This window comes from Acanthochromis polyacanthus, chromosome 4, assembly GCF_021347895.1.
Source record: "Acanthochromis polyacanthus isolate Apoly-LR-REF ecotype Palm Island chromosome 4, KAUST_Apoly_ChrSc, whole genome shotgun sequence".
Classification (NCBI taxonomy): Eukaryota; Metazoa; Chordata; class Actinopteri; family Pomacentridae; genus Acanthochromis; species Acanthochromis polyacanthus.
The window spans coordinates 40,884,550-40,902,058 of record NC_067116.1 but is presented as its reverse complement, the minus strand read 5'-3'; the positions used below and the strand labels follow the sequence as shown (position 1 = coordinate 40,902,058).

At 40.1% G+C, this 17,509-nt stretch overlaps 1 protein-coding gene across 3 annotated transcripts in view; it reads left to right on the top strand.

Annotated features, from left to right (window-relative positions):
• Positions 1–207: 207 nt before the first annotated feature.
• Positions 208–17,509, top strand: part of LOC110947594 (vitamin D3 hydroxylase-associated protein-like) — a 48,353-nt gene continuing 31,051 nt past the window's right edge. Inside the window, exon 1 of one of the 3 annotated variants that reach the window (XM_051946994.1) lies at positions 208–432. In XM_051946994.1, the coding sequence (XP_051802954.1) occupies positions 223–432 (210 nt within the window). In that variant the 5' untranslated portion in view covers positions 208–222. Of the gene's footprint in view, positions 433–14,173; positions 14,596–17,509 lie in introns of those variants that run through there. The other 2 variants (XM_051946997.1, XM_051946996.1) reach the window with 2 other exon arrangements.

The window sequence follows — 17,509 nt, the reverse complement described above, 5'->3', positions numbered from 1 at the left end:
ACCAGTTTATCTGACCTCCAGTTCACTTCCAAAGTCTGCTGGGCCAGGACGGATGATACGGTGTGATGCCCTGAATATGTAAATGAATACATAGCTGCATAGTTATCGACGACTTGAGAGTATAAAAGCCAGATGGATGAGTTACTGAGCAAACCCTGAGCCCTGCAGTCACCACAGAGTACCTCATCCTCAGCCAGACTTCAAATCCTGCTTGGAGAAAACATGGAATATATGAAAAAGGTTCTTCGGGAGGCCAAGATGGACTGCTGGACGGCGGGTCTGCTGACGGTCGTCGCCGGTGTTGGAACTTTTCTGCTGCTGAGGCGGGTTGGAGGCGGGCAGGAGGCAAAGGAGAAGATCCTGAGAGCCAGAAACCGGAGGACCGAGAGCCTGAGGCGGGCAGAGGAGGCCGTGATCCGGTACAAGCAGTCGGTAAGAGTTCAACTTGTAGCTCCAACAAGACACACAAAAACTATTTATCCTTCATATAATAAGTGTTAAATGAAATGGAATATTCTTCATTAATCACATTCTGGGATGTGATAATGAATAGCAGCAATATTGAGTCAGATGTATAGTTTGATTGAAGCAAAAAACTCCAACACAGGCCCTCAAAGACACAAATGTCCTAAAAAAAAGTTTCATACAACTCCAGAAAAAAGTTTGGACACACCTTCTCATTTAGTGGTTTTTGTTTATTTTGATATTTTTTTACATTGCAGATTAATACTGAAGACATCAAATTTCTCATGGGTCCAACTCTGAGACATTTGCTTCAGACTACCGTGTCTCTGAGACGCAAAAAAGTCTGATATGTTCTTATTTTTTGTGCGTATTTAAACAAAAAACGAGCATCACATAAACGGGCTAGATTCCCCGATGCAGCGACATGGGTTCGATTCCAGCTCACGGGCTTTTTGCTGCAGGTCTTCTCCCCTACTTTCCTGTCTGCTTGTCAACTTAAGCTGTCAAATATGGCCAAAAATTAACTTTAAAAGAGAAAAACACCTGCCCTCAATGTCACAGTGATTTCAAGAGCTTATCATTATCCAATGTTGAGATGGTTAGATTGTGAATTGGATGTTCCACTGTAATGTGTTAGGTCAGAAGCACGAGGAGATGCCACTGCAGTTTGACTACTTTATTTAGCACTGTCTCACAAATAACACCTTTAGTTGATTCTGTAATATGTGGTTCTTCAAGTAGAAACATATCAAATTATTAACCAAAGTAATAATCTCCCTTTATATGCATATAACATCATCAATGAAATAACAACTGCACCCATGTTAGGATAGACGTTAGGATAGCTTCAGTAACATGAAACATGAAACGCTCGCACTGCTTTAAATGTGACACTTTATCATAATGCAGTTAATGCTGCCTGTCAGGCTGTGACATGTTACGTCATATTTCTGTAGAAACTGCTCTGTAGCCTAGCCTAGCAATTCAAATAAATCCACCACCTGACAGAGTTACAGCTTTACAATTAGTTTTAAAGAATACTTCACACAAATATGATCCTTATATGATAACTTAGCAGCTTTATGTGGGTAACGAGCTCTAACATGGCATTGTGATAACACATATAAAGACAAGACCTGCAATGTACCCATTACTTAACACTTTAACTCTAACACAAGAATGTAACTCCACGTAAACATTTAGTGTTGGCAACTCATGGGTTTAGAGAACTTCAGCTATGTATATTCTGTGCCAAAGTGACAGTATGTCCGACCTTTTCTCTTGTTTCCACCTAATCAATTCCACTGCTGATAGCCGTGTGATCCTATTGGCTGCTGGCTGAGGTGTAATGATGAGCGAGTGTGCGAGTTTAGTGGGAGAGAGAGTGTAACCTGGTGGGCAGTGATATCTTTTTTACACGAAAAAAGGATTATAAATTAGATTTTTTTTAAATAAACATCAACAGTCCTAAACAAAACCACTAAATATCCATTAATTTTCAGGATTTTAATCCCCTATATGCAGGTTTGTTTACATACTGCTGCCGTTTTCCTTTTTCTCCTTTTTTTTTTTAAATGAAAAGGCATTTAAAAAGACCAAATTTTTTTGTATAATAAGGGGTATGAGGATTTGTTTTGGGATTATGACAGTCTGAGATATATTAATGATTTGCACAAACATTTGATTGATTGATTGATTGATTGATTGATTGCCTGGAGTTTTTGATTTTATTTGTGTGGCACCAGGACATTGGCAGTGGATCTTTGGGTACTCTGGGTTGTGCAGTGGTCCTCCTGTCATGTTTCCAGAAGCCCTTTTATCATTTTTTTTATGACAAAGTCAAAGTTGTAGGAGGTATTAGAAACTCAAGACTGTCGTGATACACAGGATCTTTACAAGTGTATGTAAACTTTTGTTCCTAACTGTAAATTATACAGATATTTACTGGCGATTTGTTGAAGGCGTAAATGATGATTCAGTGAAATGAGAAAATAACCAGTAAATCACCAAATAATGACAATATTTGTTGTTTGCAGCCCTGTATTTATCATGAATCATTTAATAATTGTCTGCATCGCTGCCCTTTCAGCATCAAACAACCAACTTGGCTCCCGTCCTCGAGCTGTCCCTGTCTCAGCTGACAAAGCAACTGCATGAAGGATCCCTGGACCCCAAGGATGTATTTCACTCCTACGTGGAAAAGGTTCACTATCTAATATGCCTTGAAATTTCTAAATTCCCTTCTACCAAACTTTGGAAAATGTTGTGGCATATACATCAACAAATAGAAAATAGTATAAAAACATCTAACATGAAAAGAACAAAAGGGTTCTTGTTGTCACATGGGGGTTAAGAACGTATAAAGATCTTTGCAGAGATCAAATTTAGACGAAGTCAAGTGTTGGGTGGGTAAATATTTTCTCTTTTAAAATTGGATTTGTGTTCCAACACATTTCTTATTGCATAGAATTTTGTCTCAGTGCAAGGAAAATGATATACACAGTCCTTCATTCAAATGTCTTGACCAAAAGTTGTTGCAGTGCACCAGATATGCAGTTTTTAAATCTCCAGTCAGTTTTTCAGGTTTTGCCAAATGTCTCACAAAACCAGCCTTTTAGAGGAAATGTGTAAGTACTGATGTGCTGTTTTTTCCTTTTTCAACAGACTCTGGCTGTCCACAAAAAGCTGAACTGCTGCACTGAAATTTTGCTGGAGAGTTTTGACCAGCTGGAAACTGTTGGCTCCAACAAGGAAGGTCTTTTATATGGAGTTCCAGTTGGCATTAAGGATAATTTTTGTTATAAGGTATTTGTGCTTATGTAGTGCCTCAATCATCATGAATGGTATCTACATTGAGAGGCTTTCCAAATATGTATGAACTTTTATGATCCATTACATCTTGATGACATAGCTCAGGTTTCCATCTTTAATGTGCCTTTATCTAACACAAAGCTCTCTGCCTGTTTTCTTTGTAAAATTCAAGGGTCATGACTCAAGCTGTGGTGTACTCTTATATCTGGAAAAGCCTGTCCAGGAGGATGCCGTGCTTGTTCAAGTTCTGAAGAAACAAGGAGCTATTCCCTTTGTGAAAACCAACATACCCCAAGGCCTTTTATCGTAAATCATTTAATGTTTTACAAAGTTAACATTGTTTTCACCCCCTGTCAATTTGTCATCTGAGTGTCTCTGTGGTCCTGGGAGCTATGTTGTCCAGGGCAATAGCCCCTGGTAGGGTCTCCCAAGACAAATTGCTCCTGGGGGAGAAACCAGACGTGAGATTCAGAAGACCCCAATGAAAAAAGCACAACGTGGAGATGCCGCCACTTCGCCCTGGTTAAGGATACCAGGGCCTTCCCTTGGAGCCAGGCAGTGGGGGGTGGGGGAGGTGGGGGGGTTTGACAGAGAGCGTCTGATGACTGAGCATTGAGGCCCATGGGGCGCAGTCATGCATAGCCCGAAAAAGTAAGACAGGCCTGGCACCCAGTAGGCCCGCCACTTGCAGGGCTGGAAATCAGAGTCAGGTGCTATGTCCACCGGGCAGTAGGCAGGAGCGGGTGTCTAAGTGCACTGCCCCCTGGTGGCATAGATTAGTTCTGGGCATTGGTGGGGAAGGAATATGAGCTGATGCGGGAGGCTTCCTCACTTTTAACTGATTGATGGAGAGTCCTAGGGATTTGTTGTCACCCCCAAATCACCTGACTAATGGCCTATTAATGACCCAAGACTCACATGCCTCAAGGTGTGAATGGCTGTCAACGACCAGGTGGTGAAACTTGGGAGGGATCTCCAGATTGTATTGTAAATACTTGATAAACGATGTTGCAGACCCCCCTCCTCTGTTTAGAGATACCTGTTTCAGTTTAACACCAATGGCATCCGTACCTCCTCTCTAAGACCATCTATGTTCTCTGTCCAGAATGTGAGCCTATCTGTCAAGGTCTGTCTGGTTCAATAAGTCTTTCGCCCCTATACCCAGGTCAGACGACCAGTTTACACACCAGGACCATTACAGGCCTCCACCAGAATTTCCTCTGGCTTTGCCCTACCCAGGCATAGTTCACCATCGTCCGGGTCCTATCACATGCGCTCAAGCTCCACTTCTCAAACACAGCGGGCGAGATGGGCCGGTCATGCGCAAAAAATTTTTTTTGCTTTCTACTGAAGCACTAAGGATTACCATGACCTGGATGACTGAGAACCTACACAGATTATTATGCACTAAACCTTTTCCATGTGAGAAGACTGTGGTTGTCATTACCGATTTGTGTTTGTTTTTCTTGCCTCATCTCAAGGTATGACTGCAGTAACCCTATTTACGGGCAGACAGTGAACCCCCACAACCTCCAGAAGACCTCTGGAGGTTCGTCCGGTGGGGAAGCCGCACTCATTGGGGGAGGAGGCTCTTTGCTTGGCATAGGCTCTGATCTAGGAGGCAGCATCCGTATTCCTGCTTCATTCTGTGGGATCTGTGGTTTTAAGCCAACATCGGGTCGCCTAAGGTAAGTCTGATTCAACTGGTTTTATGTGACTATGCGAAAAAAAATCTACAGATGGCAGGACTGAAAAAAAATCCACAAAAAGTCATTTTCAATTGTGCCATTATAGCTGCAAAAAGCAGAGAATTAGCACGCTGCTCAGTCTGTGTGTGTGAGACACCACCTGGAGTTTGTGATTTAAAGGAATATTTTAAATCTGCACTAGAGGAACAGCACCCTTCAAAGGGAGAATAAACCCCATGGCAATGTTTGCAGGTTCCATATCTGATGCCCTGATGAATGTGATATGGGCTAAAGTACAGAACAATGTGTTGATGGCTGTAGCAGACCAACAGACTGAACTTTTACCACACAAATGCTTATATTGATTTCTTTGTGAGCTGTATCATTTTGTGTATACATCCATGAGCAATTTAAATGAGTGAAAATTTGTGTAATTCCCCGACATTCTGTAAAAATTGGCATATATGGCACCATTTGTCATTTGTGTGTGAGCAAATGGATGAGTCATTGTAAAACCACAAATGTTAAAGGGTGTTTTGTGTCTGTATGCAGTCATATGCTTTACCTTTTTTCTAGTTTATTTACATCTTGTATTTCTTTGTCTGACCATCAGTTTACAGGGTTTGCGTGCAATTTGTCCAGGGCAAAAGTCAGGTATGAAGATGGAGATGTTTCCAAATATCAATGCAGAATTCTGTCATAAAAGGCTATTGTTTGATTGGTGTAGAACATTTTGTTCACTGATTTGTGTTTTTTAGTGCGGGGAAGTCCTGGACCTTTGGCACGGGATGTGGATAGTATTGTTCTGTGTATGCAGGCGTTGCTCTGTGATCACATGTTTTCCTTGGACCCCACTGTTCCACCGTTACCTTTCAATATGCAGGTGTGTTGACATTTGTTACTTACCTGCAAAAAGTGTAAAAATGACACTTTGATGTTTTCAAATGGAGTTATGTGAAAAGAGTTAGTTTGGTAAATGTAGAATAGCACAGATTAAACAAACAAGACTGAATGTGTTATCAGTTTGGTTTAGAAATGCAGGTAGTTGGTTTTGTTTGCTATTCAAGAAGCCAGGCTAGCTGTGTCCGTCTGTCTGAAGTAAAGCTTACTGGCTGCTAGCTTCAGATACAGTTTTGAGTTTTTTGTGCAGTTCTACCACTTCTGTCAATCCTCTCATCTGTCTATAAGAAGGTGAATAAGTGTATTTGGCAAAGGCTATTTTTTTTTTTTGCTTCCAACTATGGCTGTAAATTAGGGAAAGCCATTCCCAGTTTCAAAATCACAATTCCCCATGTCCCACCAACTCTGATCTGTGACCTCAATCCAGGCAAGCATTTTAGGAGGCACTGAGATCAGTGACATTGATACAAATCTTATTTGCCAAGTTCAGTGTTCGTCTTCAGCCTGACTTAGCATGAGGCCTCACATGTCTGTGTGCTGTATGGATGCAAAGAATGCAAAAAAAAAAAAGTTACATAGCAGATGCATCTTTTTTGTTCATTGATCGATGATTAAAAGGTTATTGCATGTTGAAGCTCGTATGGAAAATTGACCATTTTCTTAATTTTAGCTCAACTGAACTCTTGAAATAAGAAGATCCCAACCTTCTGTCAACAAACATCTGTTAGTTATATACCAAAACAGAACCTGCTTATGCGCCTTTCCACTCAGCTGTCTTACAGAGGGAGACTGTCTTGTCTTTAGATTTACCAGAGCACTAAACCTCTGAGGATTGGTTACCTAGAAAACAATGGCTTCCAGCAACCGTCTCCAAGCATGGTCCGTAGCGTCAGAGAAGTCAGAGCTCTGCTGGAGCAAGCAGGTCACACTGTAAGGCACCACAACACACATACACGATATGATCACAGCCACATGAAATGTGTGATATGAACCATATTTTGTTTGTGTGTGCCTTATCCTTTGTCTCTTTAGTTTGTGCCTTTTCAACCTCTGAGGGTAAAAGAAACCTTCTATGAATTGATGTTCAAAGGTACATATGCAGATGGAACTGCCACCCTGGCACAGAAGATGTGAGTAACTCTTAATATCTCAATGACTGATCAGTGAATTAGTTATTATTAACAACTAATCTGGTGTTTGTTCAGAAGTAGTGTCAGATTAATACTATTGATTGGCTTTTCAGTGAGGTCTAGTGACTCAAGCTGATATGCTGTAATTGATCAATTGAATGTGATGGATAATCAAACTACCTATTAGATGGCTCTTCATTGGATGTGGTGGAGCATGTCGACTTCTTGAATTCATCTGAATCACTTCAGCTATCCAGTTTTCACACGGTGCCAGATAGTGTTTTTAGTTTATGACTAAATATCTGGAAATCTAACTGTATCATTGGTTCGAGGCTGACGAGCAAAATAGCGAACATGTTACAAATACCTGCTAAACATCAACATGCTACCAGTGTCATTATAAACACGTTAATAATGTGCCCTAGTGCAGCCTGTCAGAGTTTCACTATTAGCTTTGTGTAATTTTTGGAGACTTATGTTTTTTTTTCTAAAATTATTACAATAATCCTCAGAACAGTGTCTCTGAACGTATAATTCTGTTTTGTGTTTTAGGGCGGGGAACCCTAAAGACCCTACTATGAAACGGATTTTAACCCACACTCTCCCTCTCTGGTTGAAGAGAATCCTCTCATTCCTCCTCAAGCCCTGGGTGAGTTCCCTCTATCTGTAACCTACTATGAGTATGGCTAAATACAAAGGAAATGCACTTCTTGAGTCTGACTTTGGTTTGAAAATGACTTTGGCAGTTGTTTGATAAAGCAGCTTCTGTGTCAATTATTTATAACATGTTGGTGCCGTACTTTTCTTGTGCAGTTTCCTCGTACTTCTCTCATCTTGAGAGCTTTCAGTGGAGTTGGGTAAGAAAATGTTTTTGAAATTGTCATTTATACTTGATGATTTGTTACGTTTTCATATATTACACATGACTAGCAAGATGCCAAAACTTACTGATTCTTTCTCTGCCTTGTTTTTAGATCTATTCCAGAGCTGTGGGAGCAGCATGCTGCTGTTGAGGTGCAGTTAGCTGTTTATTACTGATGCTTACATATGTATGAAAGCATTAAGGGAAGACTAAATTCCACTGTTCTCTGTAGGACTACATTAAAGAAACAATTGCACATTGGAGGAAATGCGACATAGATGTGCTGCTGTGCCCTGTGATCGCACCAGCCTACAACTTCTTCTGCGCTGAAAACAATGCCAGTAAGCTAATTCTGACCAAATACTGATGAGAACAGCAGTATTAATGAGAAACAGCCTGGTGTAACACAGTGGATTTATTTACAACTTATGTCCTTTCAGCTATGCTAAGCTACACAATGCTCTACAATCTCCTCAACTTTCCTGCTGGAGTAGTTCCTGTTACCACGGTGACAAAAGAGGATGAGGAGGAACTCAAGCATTATCAGGGCATTTATCAGGATGTGTATGACAAGTTCTTCAAAGAAGTAAGTAACACCTACCAGGGTGGGTTTCCTAATTGAATACAGGGGTCCTGAAGAAAAACAAGAGTGTCCGATAACATACTCTGTCTGATCAGTTCATTAGCTACATCCAGGAAACTTCATACAATTCAATATAACTGCACTGCCAAAGATTCTTCTTTTTCACGTTTTTGTTGATGCTGTCTAGTGGTAATTCTATTTCATGTTTATAATTGTTCCAACTAGGCAGTGGTATTGGTGTACTGGACCGTATCACATTCAGAAGTCTTCCTAAGATTTGCCCCCTCGTGTGTAAATGGTATGACAAAGTATTAGTAGCACTTAAAAATGTAATGTAGTCTAGTACAGAACCACCAACCAGTATGTCCTCAATACAGGAAAGTGCATTTTTTTCCAACCAGTGACCAATACATGAAGATATACACTGGCTGTCCAAAATAAAGTCACCACTTGGATTTAACTAAGTAAATAAGTAAGAGCCTTCCATTGGATAATTACTGCAGTGATGAATATGTTTCAGTAAACAACAACTTATTTAATCCTAGCTGATGCAGTGAGGAGCTTCTCATTTATTAAACAACCATGTCGGAAGACATATCCTGTGGCCATAGAAAATATTTTCGTCAGTTTCAGAAGGATCAAATTATTAGCCTGGTTCAAGCAAAGAAAACAATAGAAAATCAACAGGCTTTGGGATTGGACTAAACAGCTGTGTAGCTCTAAGAAAACCACTGATTACTGGGGCTAATCGGGGACAAAAGGCTTCAGTTTTCAAGGTAGCATAATGATTGGAGTCTAGAGCAATGAAAGAAGGTCATGTGTTCTGATGAGTCCAGATCTACCCTGTTCCAAAGTGATGGGGGCATCAGGGTAAAAAGAGAGGCAGATGAAGTGATGCACTCATCATGGCTTGTGTCTACCAGCCTGTGGGGGTTAGGGTTATGATCTTTGGTTGGTCAGGTTCAGCAACATTATGTACCCAAGGAATGACTTCAGCTGAAAATTCTGAATGAACAGATCTTTCCATCAATGCAATGTTTCTTCCCTGGTGACGTGGGCATAGTCCAAGATGACAATTCCAGGATTCATGGGGCTCATATTGTGAATGAATGGTTCAGGGAGCATGAGACATTATTTTCACACATGGATTGACCTCCACAGAGTCCAGACCTCAGCCCCGTTGAGAATCTTTGGGATGTTCTGGAGAAGACTTTGTGCAGCGGTCCAACTCTCCCATCATCAATATAAGACCTTAGTAGAAAATGAATGCATCTCTGGACAGAAATATATGCAGTGTCATTGTAGAAGCTCATCGAAACGATGCCACAGCGAATGTGTGTTGTTCTCAGATCTAAAGGTGGTTCGAGAAAATATTAGTGTGGGACTTTTTTTGGATGGGCAGCATATTTTTCAATGGAAGTAAAAGTTGCAAACCCATAAATTGTACTAAAAATATGTAAGACAAATTAAGTTTTTTTTAGCTGCATTGGGTACACTTATGCGTGGGCACATTCAATGTTCAGGTCTTTGAACACAGACATGTAAAAGTCTCTCCCACAACTCTTACATAGAGACAGAGACTGCATGATTTGTAGTCCATTTGCATCTCTCTGTGGTGATGTGTCATATTTGGCATTCAGCATCTCTTTGTGAACATGCAGATATGCACATATGTGCCTGTATATCAATCCAAACTTGTCAGGCCAACTTTAGAGCCTCTCGTTCCACAGTTTGTTGGTAGGTGGAGGAAGATTGCCAGACACTGACTGATGGGAGCCTGTGTTTTATTTCCAGGCAGTGACTGGGGGCGAGGGTCTGCCGGTGGCGGTGCAGTGTGTGGCCCTGCCGTGGCAGGAGGAGCTCTGCCTGCGCTTCATGAAGGAGGTGGAACAACTGGTCAAACAGAGCAAAAAATAAAGCCGCTGACTGTTCCTAACCCACAGATGGAAATCAAACTAAAGAGGCCCCAGGTTAACCTAGATTGCAGACATTATTAATTGTTGTTGATACTCCGATTTTGTTCTTGTCTATATGTTTTAACTAATTCATTGATAAACTTTGTAAAATCTGAATTCACTCAATATGTATCTGAAACCAAAAATCATGAATTCATTAAATATTTTGGATGACTTCTTGATTGGCTATAATGTTACTGTGGTCTTTTGTTAAGTCAAGATTCACGTATGCCTACATTTAGATTAGCCTGTGACACTATTTATATTATATATACTATCTATACTTTATTCCTGTCATTTAGGGACAGGATTCGGGTGGGTAAGCACAACAACCTTGTTCATTTTTAGTAGCAAATTATTTCAGTGGTGTCAGATTCTCCATTTTACGTCCCATTTCCTTTCACTTTCCCCCGCTCCCCTTCAATCAATCTATATTATCAATCTGTAATTTAGTCCATAATTCTCATGTCTGGACTTAAACTCATTACTTGGAACGATCAAGGGGTTGGTCATGTGATAAAAAGGAAAAAGATTCTGACATTTAAAAAAAATGAAATCTGACATATCGTTATCTGATACAGAACACCTAAAACTTAGGAGGGACTGGGTAGGTCAAGTGTGTTTTACACAAAAACTCTCCCTTTTGTTTTGAAACATGAGGAAAAAGACTCAGACGGCAGATATATTTCGATCACAAATTCAATCGTCACATTACGATTTGTAACGAATACAACCCACACTGTCACGCACCCAACTTTATATCACATATTATCCATGTTTACCGATCACTGTATAGGCCTTGTTTTTTTTGGCTGGGGATTTTAACTGTATCCAGATGCTTCTCTAGACAGATCGTCTCTCTACAGCCTGGAATCCAACATTACTTCCAGACTTGATAACATTTCATTACTTATAGTCACAGAACAGAATCGCACCAACTTAAATGCAGAATTTACACCAGAGGAAGTCTGAGCCGAAATCCAGGTCATGCCTAATGGAGAATGTCTGGGTCCAGATGGGTTCTCTCGGAGATTCACCCAATCCTCCTACCTGCTATTAACGCTATTAAAGTCCTTGCATTCATAATTTTTTTAGATGCCAAAACGACTTTTGATCGAATAGAATGGCCTTTTTTCTTCTCAATATTGGGAAAAATTAATTTGGTTTCATTTAGGAGAAGTGTGCTGGTGCCCATCTTTAAGAACAAGGGAGATGTGCAGACTTGTGGCAACTACAGAGGAATAAAGCTGATGAGCCACACGATGAAGCTATGGGAAAGAGTAGTTGAAGCGAGACTAAGTGCAGAGGTGAACATCTGTGAGCAGCAATATGGTTTCATGCCAAGAAAGAGTACAACAGATGCAATATTTGCTTTGAGGATGTTGATAGAGAAGTACAGAGAAGGTCAGAAGGAGCTGCATTGTGTCTTTGTAGATCTGGAGAAAGCTTATGACGGGGTGCCCAGAGAGGAACTGTGGTTTTGTATGAGGAAGTCTGGAGTGGCAGAGAAGTATGTTAGATTGGTGCAGGACATGTATGAGGACTGTAAGACAGTGGTGAGGTGTGCTGTATGTGTGACAGAGGAGTTCAAGGTGGAGGTGGGACTACAACAGGGATCAGCTCTGAGCCCCTTCTTGTTTGCTATGGTGATGGACAGGATGACAGACGAGGTTAGACAGGAGTCTCCATGGACTATGATGTTTGAGGATGACATTGTGATCTGTAGTGAGAGCAGGGAACAGGTGGAGGAGAAGCTAGAGGCGTGGAGGTTTGCCCTGGAAAGGAGAGGAATGAAGGTTAGCCGCAGCAAGACGGAGTATCTGTGTGTGAATGAGAGGGACCCAAGTGGAAGAGTGAGGTTACAGGGAGAAGAGATCAAGAAGGTGGAGGATTTTAAGTACTTAGCGTCAACAGTCCAGAGCAATGGAGAGTGTGGAAAAGAGGTGAAGAAGTGTGTACAGGCAGGCTGGAACGGCTGGAGAAAAGTGTCAGGTGTGATGTGTGATAGAAGACTTTCAGCTAAAATGAAAGGAAAGGTTTATAAAACTGTGGTGAGACCAGCCATGTTGTTTGGTCTGGAGACAGTGTCCCTGAGAAAAAGACAGGAGGCAGAGCTGGAGGTAGCAGAACTGAAGATGCTGAGGTTCTCTTTGGGAGTGACCAGGATGGATAGGATCAGGAATGAGTACATCAGAGGGACAGCACATGTTAGAGGCTTTGGAGATAAAGTGAGAGAGGCCAGACTGAGATGGTTCAGACATGTCCAGAGGAGAGAGAGTGAATATATTGGTAGAAGGATGCTGAGTTTCCCACTGCCAGGCAGGAGGCCTAGAGGAAGACCAAAGAGGAGGTTTATGGATGTGGTTAAAGAGGACATGAAGGTAGTTGGTGTGAGAGAAGAGGATGCAGCAGACAGGGTTAGATGGAGGCAATTGATTTGCTGTGGCGACCCCTGAAAGGAAAAGAAGAAGAAGAAGAAGAAGTAGGTAATAAAAACTCGTTACTCAGACCCAATAGCCAACGTCAAGACAAACGGCGTGATATCCAAAGATTTTCCAGTGCGCGGGGGTTTGTTGTTTATAATTTTTATTGAACCTTTGACGAAAGTTATTAGATCTACCCTGACATTACCGATATTAATGTGGACAGGACAAACCACATAATTTTCCTTATCACTGATGATGTTCTTTTCTATTTAATAAACCCTAAAAAATCTACCTCTGCTGTTTTGAACTCCATAGGCTCGTTTGGGACCCTGTCAGGTTACAAAGTAAACTTGGAGTTGCTCTGCCCTTCAATATTTCCCCCAGGATAAGCATGTACAGTCTCCCTTCCAGATGTCGGAAAAAGGTCTTAGATGTTTGGGAAATTTTCTCACCCCTGATTTAACTGACCTCTTTTGGAGTACTTACTCCCCTTAAACCATATAAAGAAATGGTCGTCTTTACCTACTTCCCTCCTTGGGAGAGTTAACATTACAAAAATGAATGTCCTCCCTTGATTAAATTATCTATTTCAAAATCTTCCTTACTATTTGACCTCTGTATTCTTTAAATCCCTGAACACTAGCATCTCCCAGTATATCTGGAATAATAAACACCAGAGGGTTAAGCTTTCAAAACTCACTAAACCAAAGGAACAGGGGGGTCTCTCTTTGCCTAATGTCCAATTCTATTACTGGTTGACCCAACTCAAAATGATGACTAACTGGTTCGTGAATAGGCAAGATTCGTTATGGATTGGTCTTGAGTCTCTAACATCTTATTAAGCTAGTATCGCTCCCATTTATTCACAATTTTGAGAAAGTGCAGTTCCTTGCCAATAATCTAATTATTTACAATGCACTACTAGTGTGGAGGGATGTGAGAAAACACTTAAATATCCGCTGTTTTCTCTATTGGATCTCCCCTGACATTGAACCGTGATTTTCCACCCTGGGTTAGGAGGATTGGTTTGGGAGGTTGGATTCCTAAGTGTCATTCTAATTGGTTGTTCTGTTTAATGATTTGCTTAGACATCTTCTAGTGTAATGTCCGTTGCAGCTCTAGTGGTGTTAAAACAGTCGAGTAAAAGAATTTATGTTAAAACATAGTATACTATAAAGCGATGGGTAGACTAATAGACTATAGAGTATGTTATATGTAGCATAAAAAGTACAACTTCTTACGTTACTTTTGGTGAAACAGGACTGCACAAACACAGAGGAGACAAACTGCACAGTCATGTGAGTTTTGGCAGAGTAGCACTGTTTAGCACCACAGTATCACCAGTTTATCTGACCTCCAGTTCACTTCCAAAGTCTGCTGGGCCAGGACGGATGATACGGTGTGATGCCCTGAATATGTAAATGAATACATAGCTGCATAGTTATCGACTGGCTTGAGGTTATAAAAGTCAGTTGAATGAGTTATTGAGCAAACCCTGAGCCCTGCAGTCACCACAGAGTACCTCATCCTCAGCCAGACTTTAAATCCTGCTTAAAGCAAACGTGAAATATATAGAAGAGGTTCTTCGGGAGGCCAAGATGGACTACTGGACGGCGACTCTGCTGACGGTCGTTGCCGGTGTTGGAACTTTTCTGCTGCTGCGGAGGCGGGTTGGAGGCGGGCAGGAGGCAAAGGAGAAGATCCTGAGAGCCAGAAACCGGAGGACCGAGAGCCTGAGGCGGGCAGAGGAGGCCGTGATCCGGTACAAGCAGTCGGTAAGAGTTCAACTTGTAGCTCCAACAAAACACACACAAAAACTATTTATCCTTCATATAATAAATTTTAAATGAAATGGAATATTCTTCATTAATCACATTCTGGGATGTGATAATGAATAGCAGCAATATTGAGTCTGATGTATTTTTTGATTTAAGCAAAAAACTCCAACACAGGCCCTCAAAGACACAAATGTCATGAAAAAAAGTTTCATAAAATTTCAGTGAAAAGTTTCTTTTAATAATTTTCTACATTGTAGATGACGGTTTTTCTCAGTCGCTTTGGTGCATTTCTCGAATCATCCTCAACATTTGCAAAATAGTAAGTCCATTTCTCAAAATTTGTACAAATAGCAAAACACCCATGGATTACCTGCAAAAGCCAGCCTCTTGCTCAAAGTCCTTCGTTCATCTCTCAAAAGCAAATATTTGTGTCAATGAACACGTCAGTGCCCTCAGAATGACAAGTCATTGTGTTTGGATAAGATAGTCAAACTGCTGAGTCATGTTGTTATTATAACACTGTACACTGGAGGGATGTTCTGATATAAACTATGGCTAAAGTTTGGATGACACTTATTGTAAACTGTAAGTTACTCCTTAGTGTAAGTGGGAGATTGATTGCAAGAGACTGGACAAGACTCACATTTACACTTTTACTGTTTATTTTGGAATTTGTTGACAGACCGTGTTATTGTGATACAGAAAGGAAAACAGCGCTGTACAGCACAAAGAAAAAAACAAAAGTAGAAATGTGAGCATAGGGAATCTCCTTAGAGTCATTCCATCTCATTTCAACAAATCTGAGGAAATTTTGTTGCATGACCTCCTCTGATCATCTCCAAACTTTTTTTTTAACTATCCCAACATAAGAATAGATTACTTGCAAAGTTTTAACATCATATGATTGCTATTTGCTAAGTTATAAAATATTTAAATCCCTATTTTTCCACTCGGAAATTGATATGTTAGGTAGAAAGGCTTGATTTAGGAAGATAATACTGGGAACTGACTGATGATATAGACTTACAAGTGATCTGAAGGGTTCAAACACCTTAACAATAGAGCAGGAAAAAAATTTGGAATGAATATACCCATTTCTCTGTGGTACAGGGCAATTTAAAAATTTGGCGAAAATGGCATTTTTCAAGAATTTAGGCATTTTTTTCACAAATTTTAATAAGTAACAAGGTTCATATGTTATAAAAATCTCAAAGTACCTTAAAAGTTCTCTCTAACCTAAAAATATCCAAGAGCTAGCTAGTCTCCTTAGACCTCAAAACGATGCCTATTTATGAAACAGACTGAAAAACACCATACATATATTGGCACAGAAACCAATGTGGGACATGGAGTAGAAACATGAAACTTTGTCTGTATAACAATAAACATCCGAATAATTGATATCTGAAGTATCAACATTGTTTCTTGAATCCTTCATGGCCAATTTAACCAAGAAATGCACTATGTTTTATAGGCGTTTTTTTAGGAATTCTAACTAATATATTGCAGTTAAAATGAGTTATATTGCCTTAGGTCCCATGTAAAACATGTAATTTGTCCCCAACTTATCACACCACTATTTCTGTCCTTTGAACTGCTTGAATTTCTCTGAAATCAGGCCATCATCTGCACCAGATATGTGGTACTGTCCACCACGGCGTGTTGAAGGAGCAGTGATTGGACAGAGGATGTGGGCTGTAGGCACCCACACTACGTCATCCTTTCTAGGCCATGTGAACTTCTTGCTGGGACCTTTTGGGTGCATGAATTTCACTTGCAAATCTTCAAATTCAGCTGATAAGTCAAATACGATACCGAGGCTGTCCTGAGAATGCAGTCTGGGAGTGATGCCATTTCTTCTTATTCAGTTACTGTATGAAAGAAAAACAATGTCTATATAATAATTAACTTCAGATATGCCCTTTGTAACTTATACTACGATGCTGATGCTTCAGATTCATCTTTCATCTTTAGTTGGTCATGTAAATGGTTCCTAAAAACAAAAACGAGGATCAAAATGTATAGTAAATTGATTCAGCAGTTGCTCATCTTTGGCACAAGAAACAAATATGAAAGTAAGTTCACACATACTTCACACATACTAGTTCCTCCAAAAAAATTTGAACCGCGTACCATGTATCCCACATGCACTTTTTAATGCCTAAAGTTAGGCTATTTTGGGTCTACACCTGAGTTCAACAGCCTATAAATCAATAAATAAGCTTTATTTTAATGTTTTAAAACTTCTACCTTATGCAACTTTCATTAGTAAAGAAGAAAATTCATTCTTTCAATGTCTTTTCACAAGAATAAGTCCTAAAATAGAGGCATGAAAAACCCAAAATAAAGTCGCCCATGAAATAATAAGGATATTTTGGGAAATTCCACAGTCCAGTATTTTTTTATTTTCATTCATTTCTATACTTTTCTCACCAGAAGGGTAAAAGTTTTGGAAGGGGAAAAAATTCTGACCATGTAAAAGGAGTATAAATTGCTTTTTTTAGTAGTTTAAAACCCTAAAATCATAGGCGAGGATTAAGTTTGGACTGACTATGGGTATTAGATTAGATCATTACTGCTTATACTGTATGTTTATAACCATAATACTTTGCATTTGTTCATAAAATTACCCAAATAAAGCCCAAAAAATTTTTTGGGAGGATCTGAGAAAGTGGTGCAACAAGCATTTGTTGAATTGACATGGAATGACTCCTTAGGGAAAACTGTACATGCAGTGCTGTATGAATTACAGTGCAGTTTTTCTACACCAGGCCACAAATTCTCATCCACATCACGAATATCTTCTCTTGCATCTTTGAACGATTTCAGAAAACCCTAACCCTTCACACATTTCCCTTCGTTAGAGAATTTCAAGATCCACCTGGGAGAAATTTACCAATTCAGGACAGAT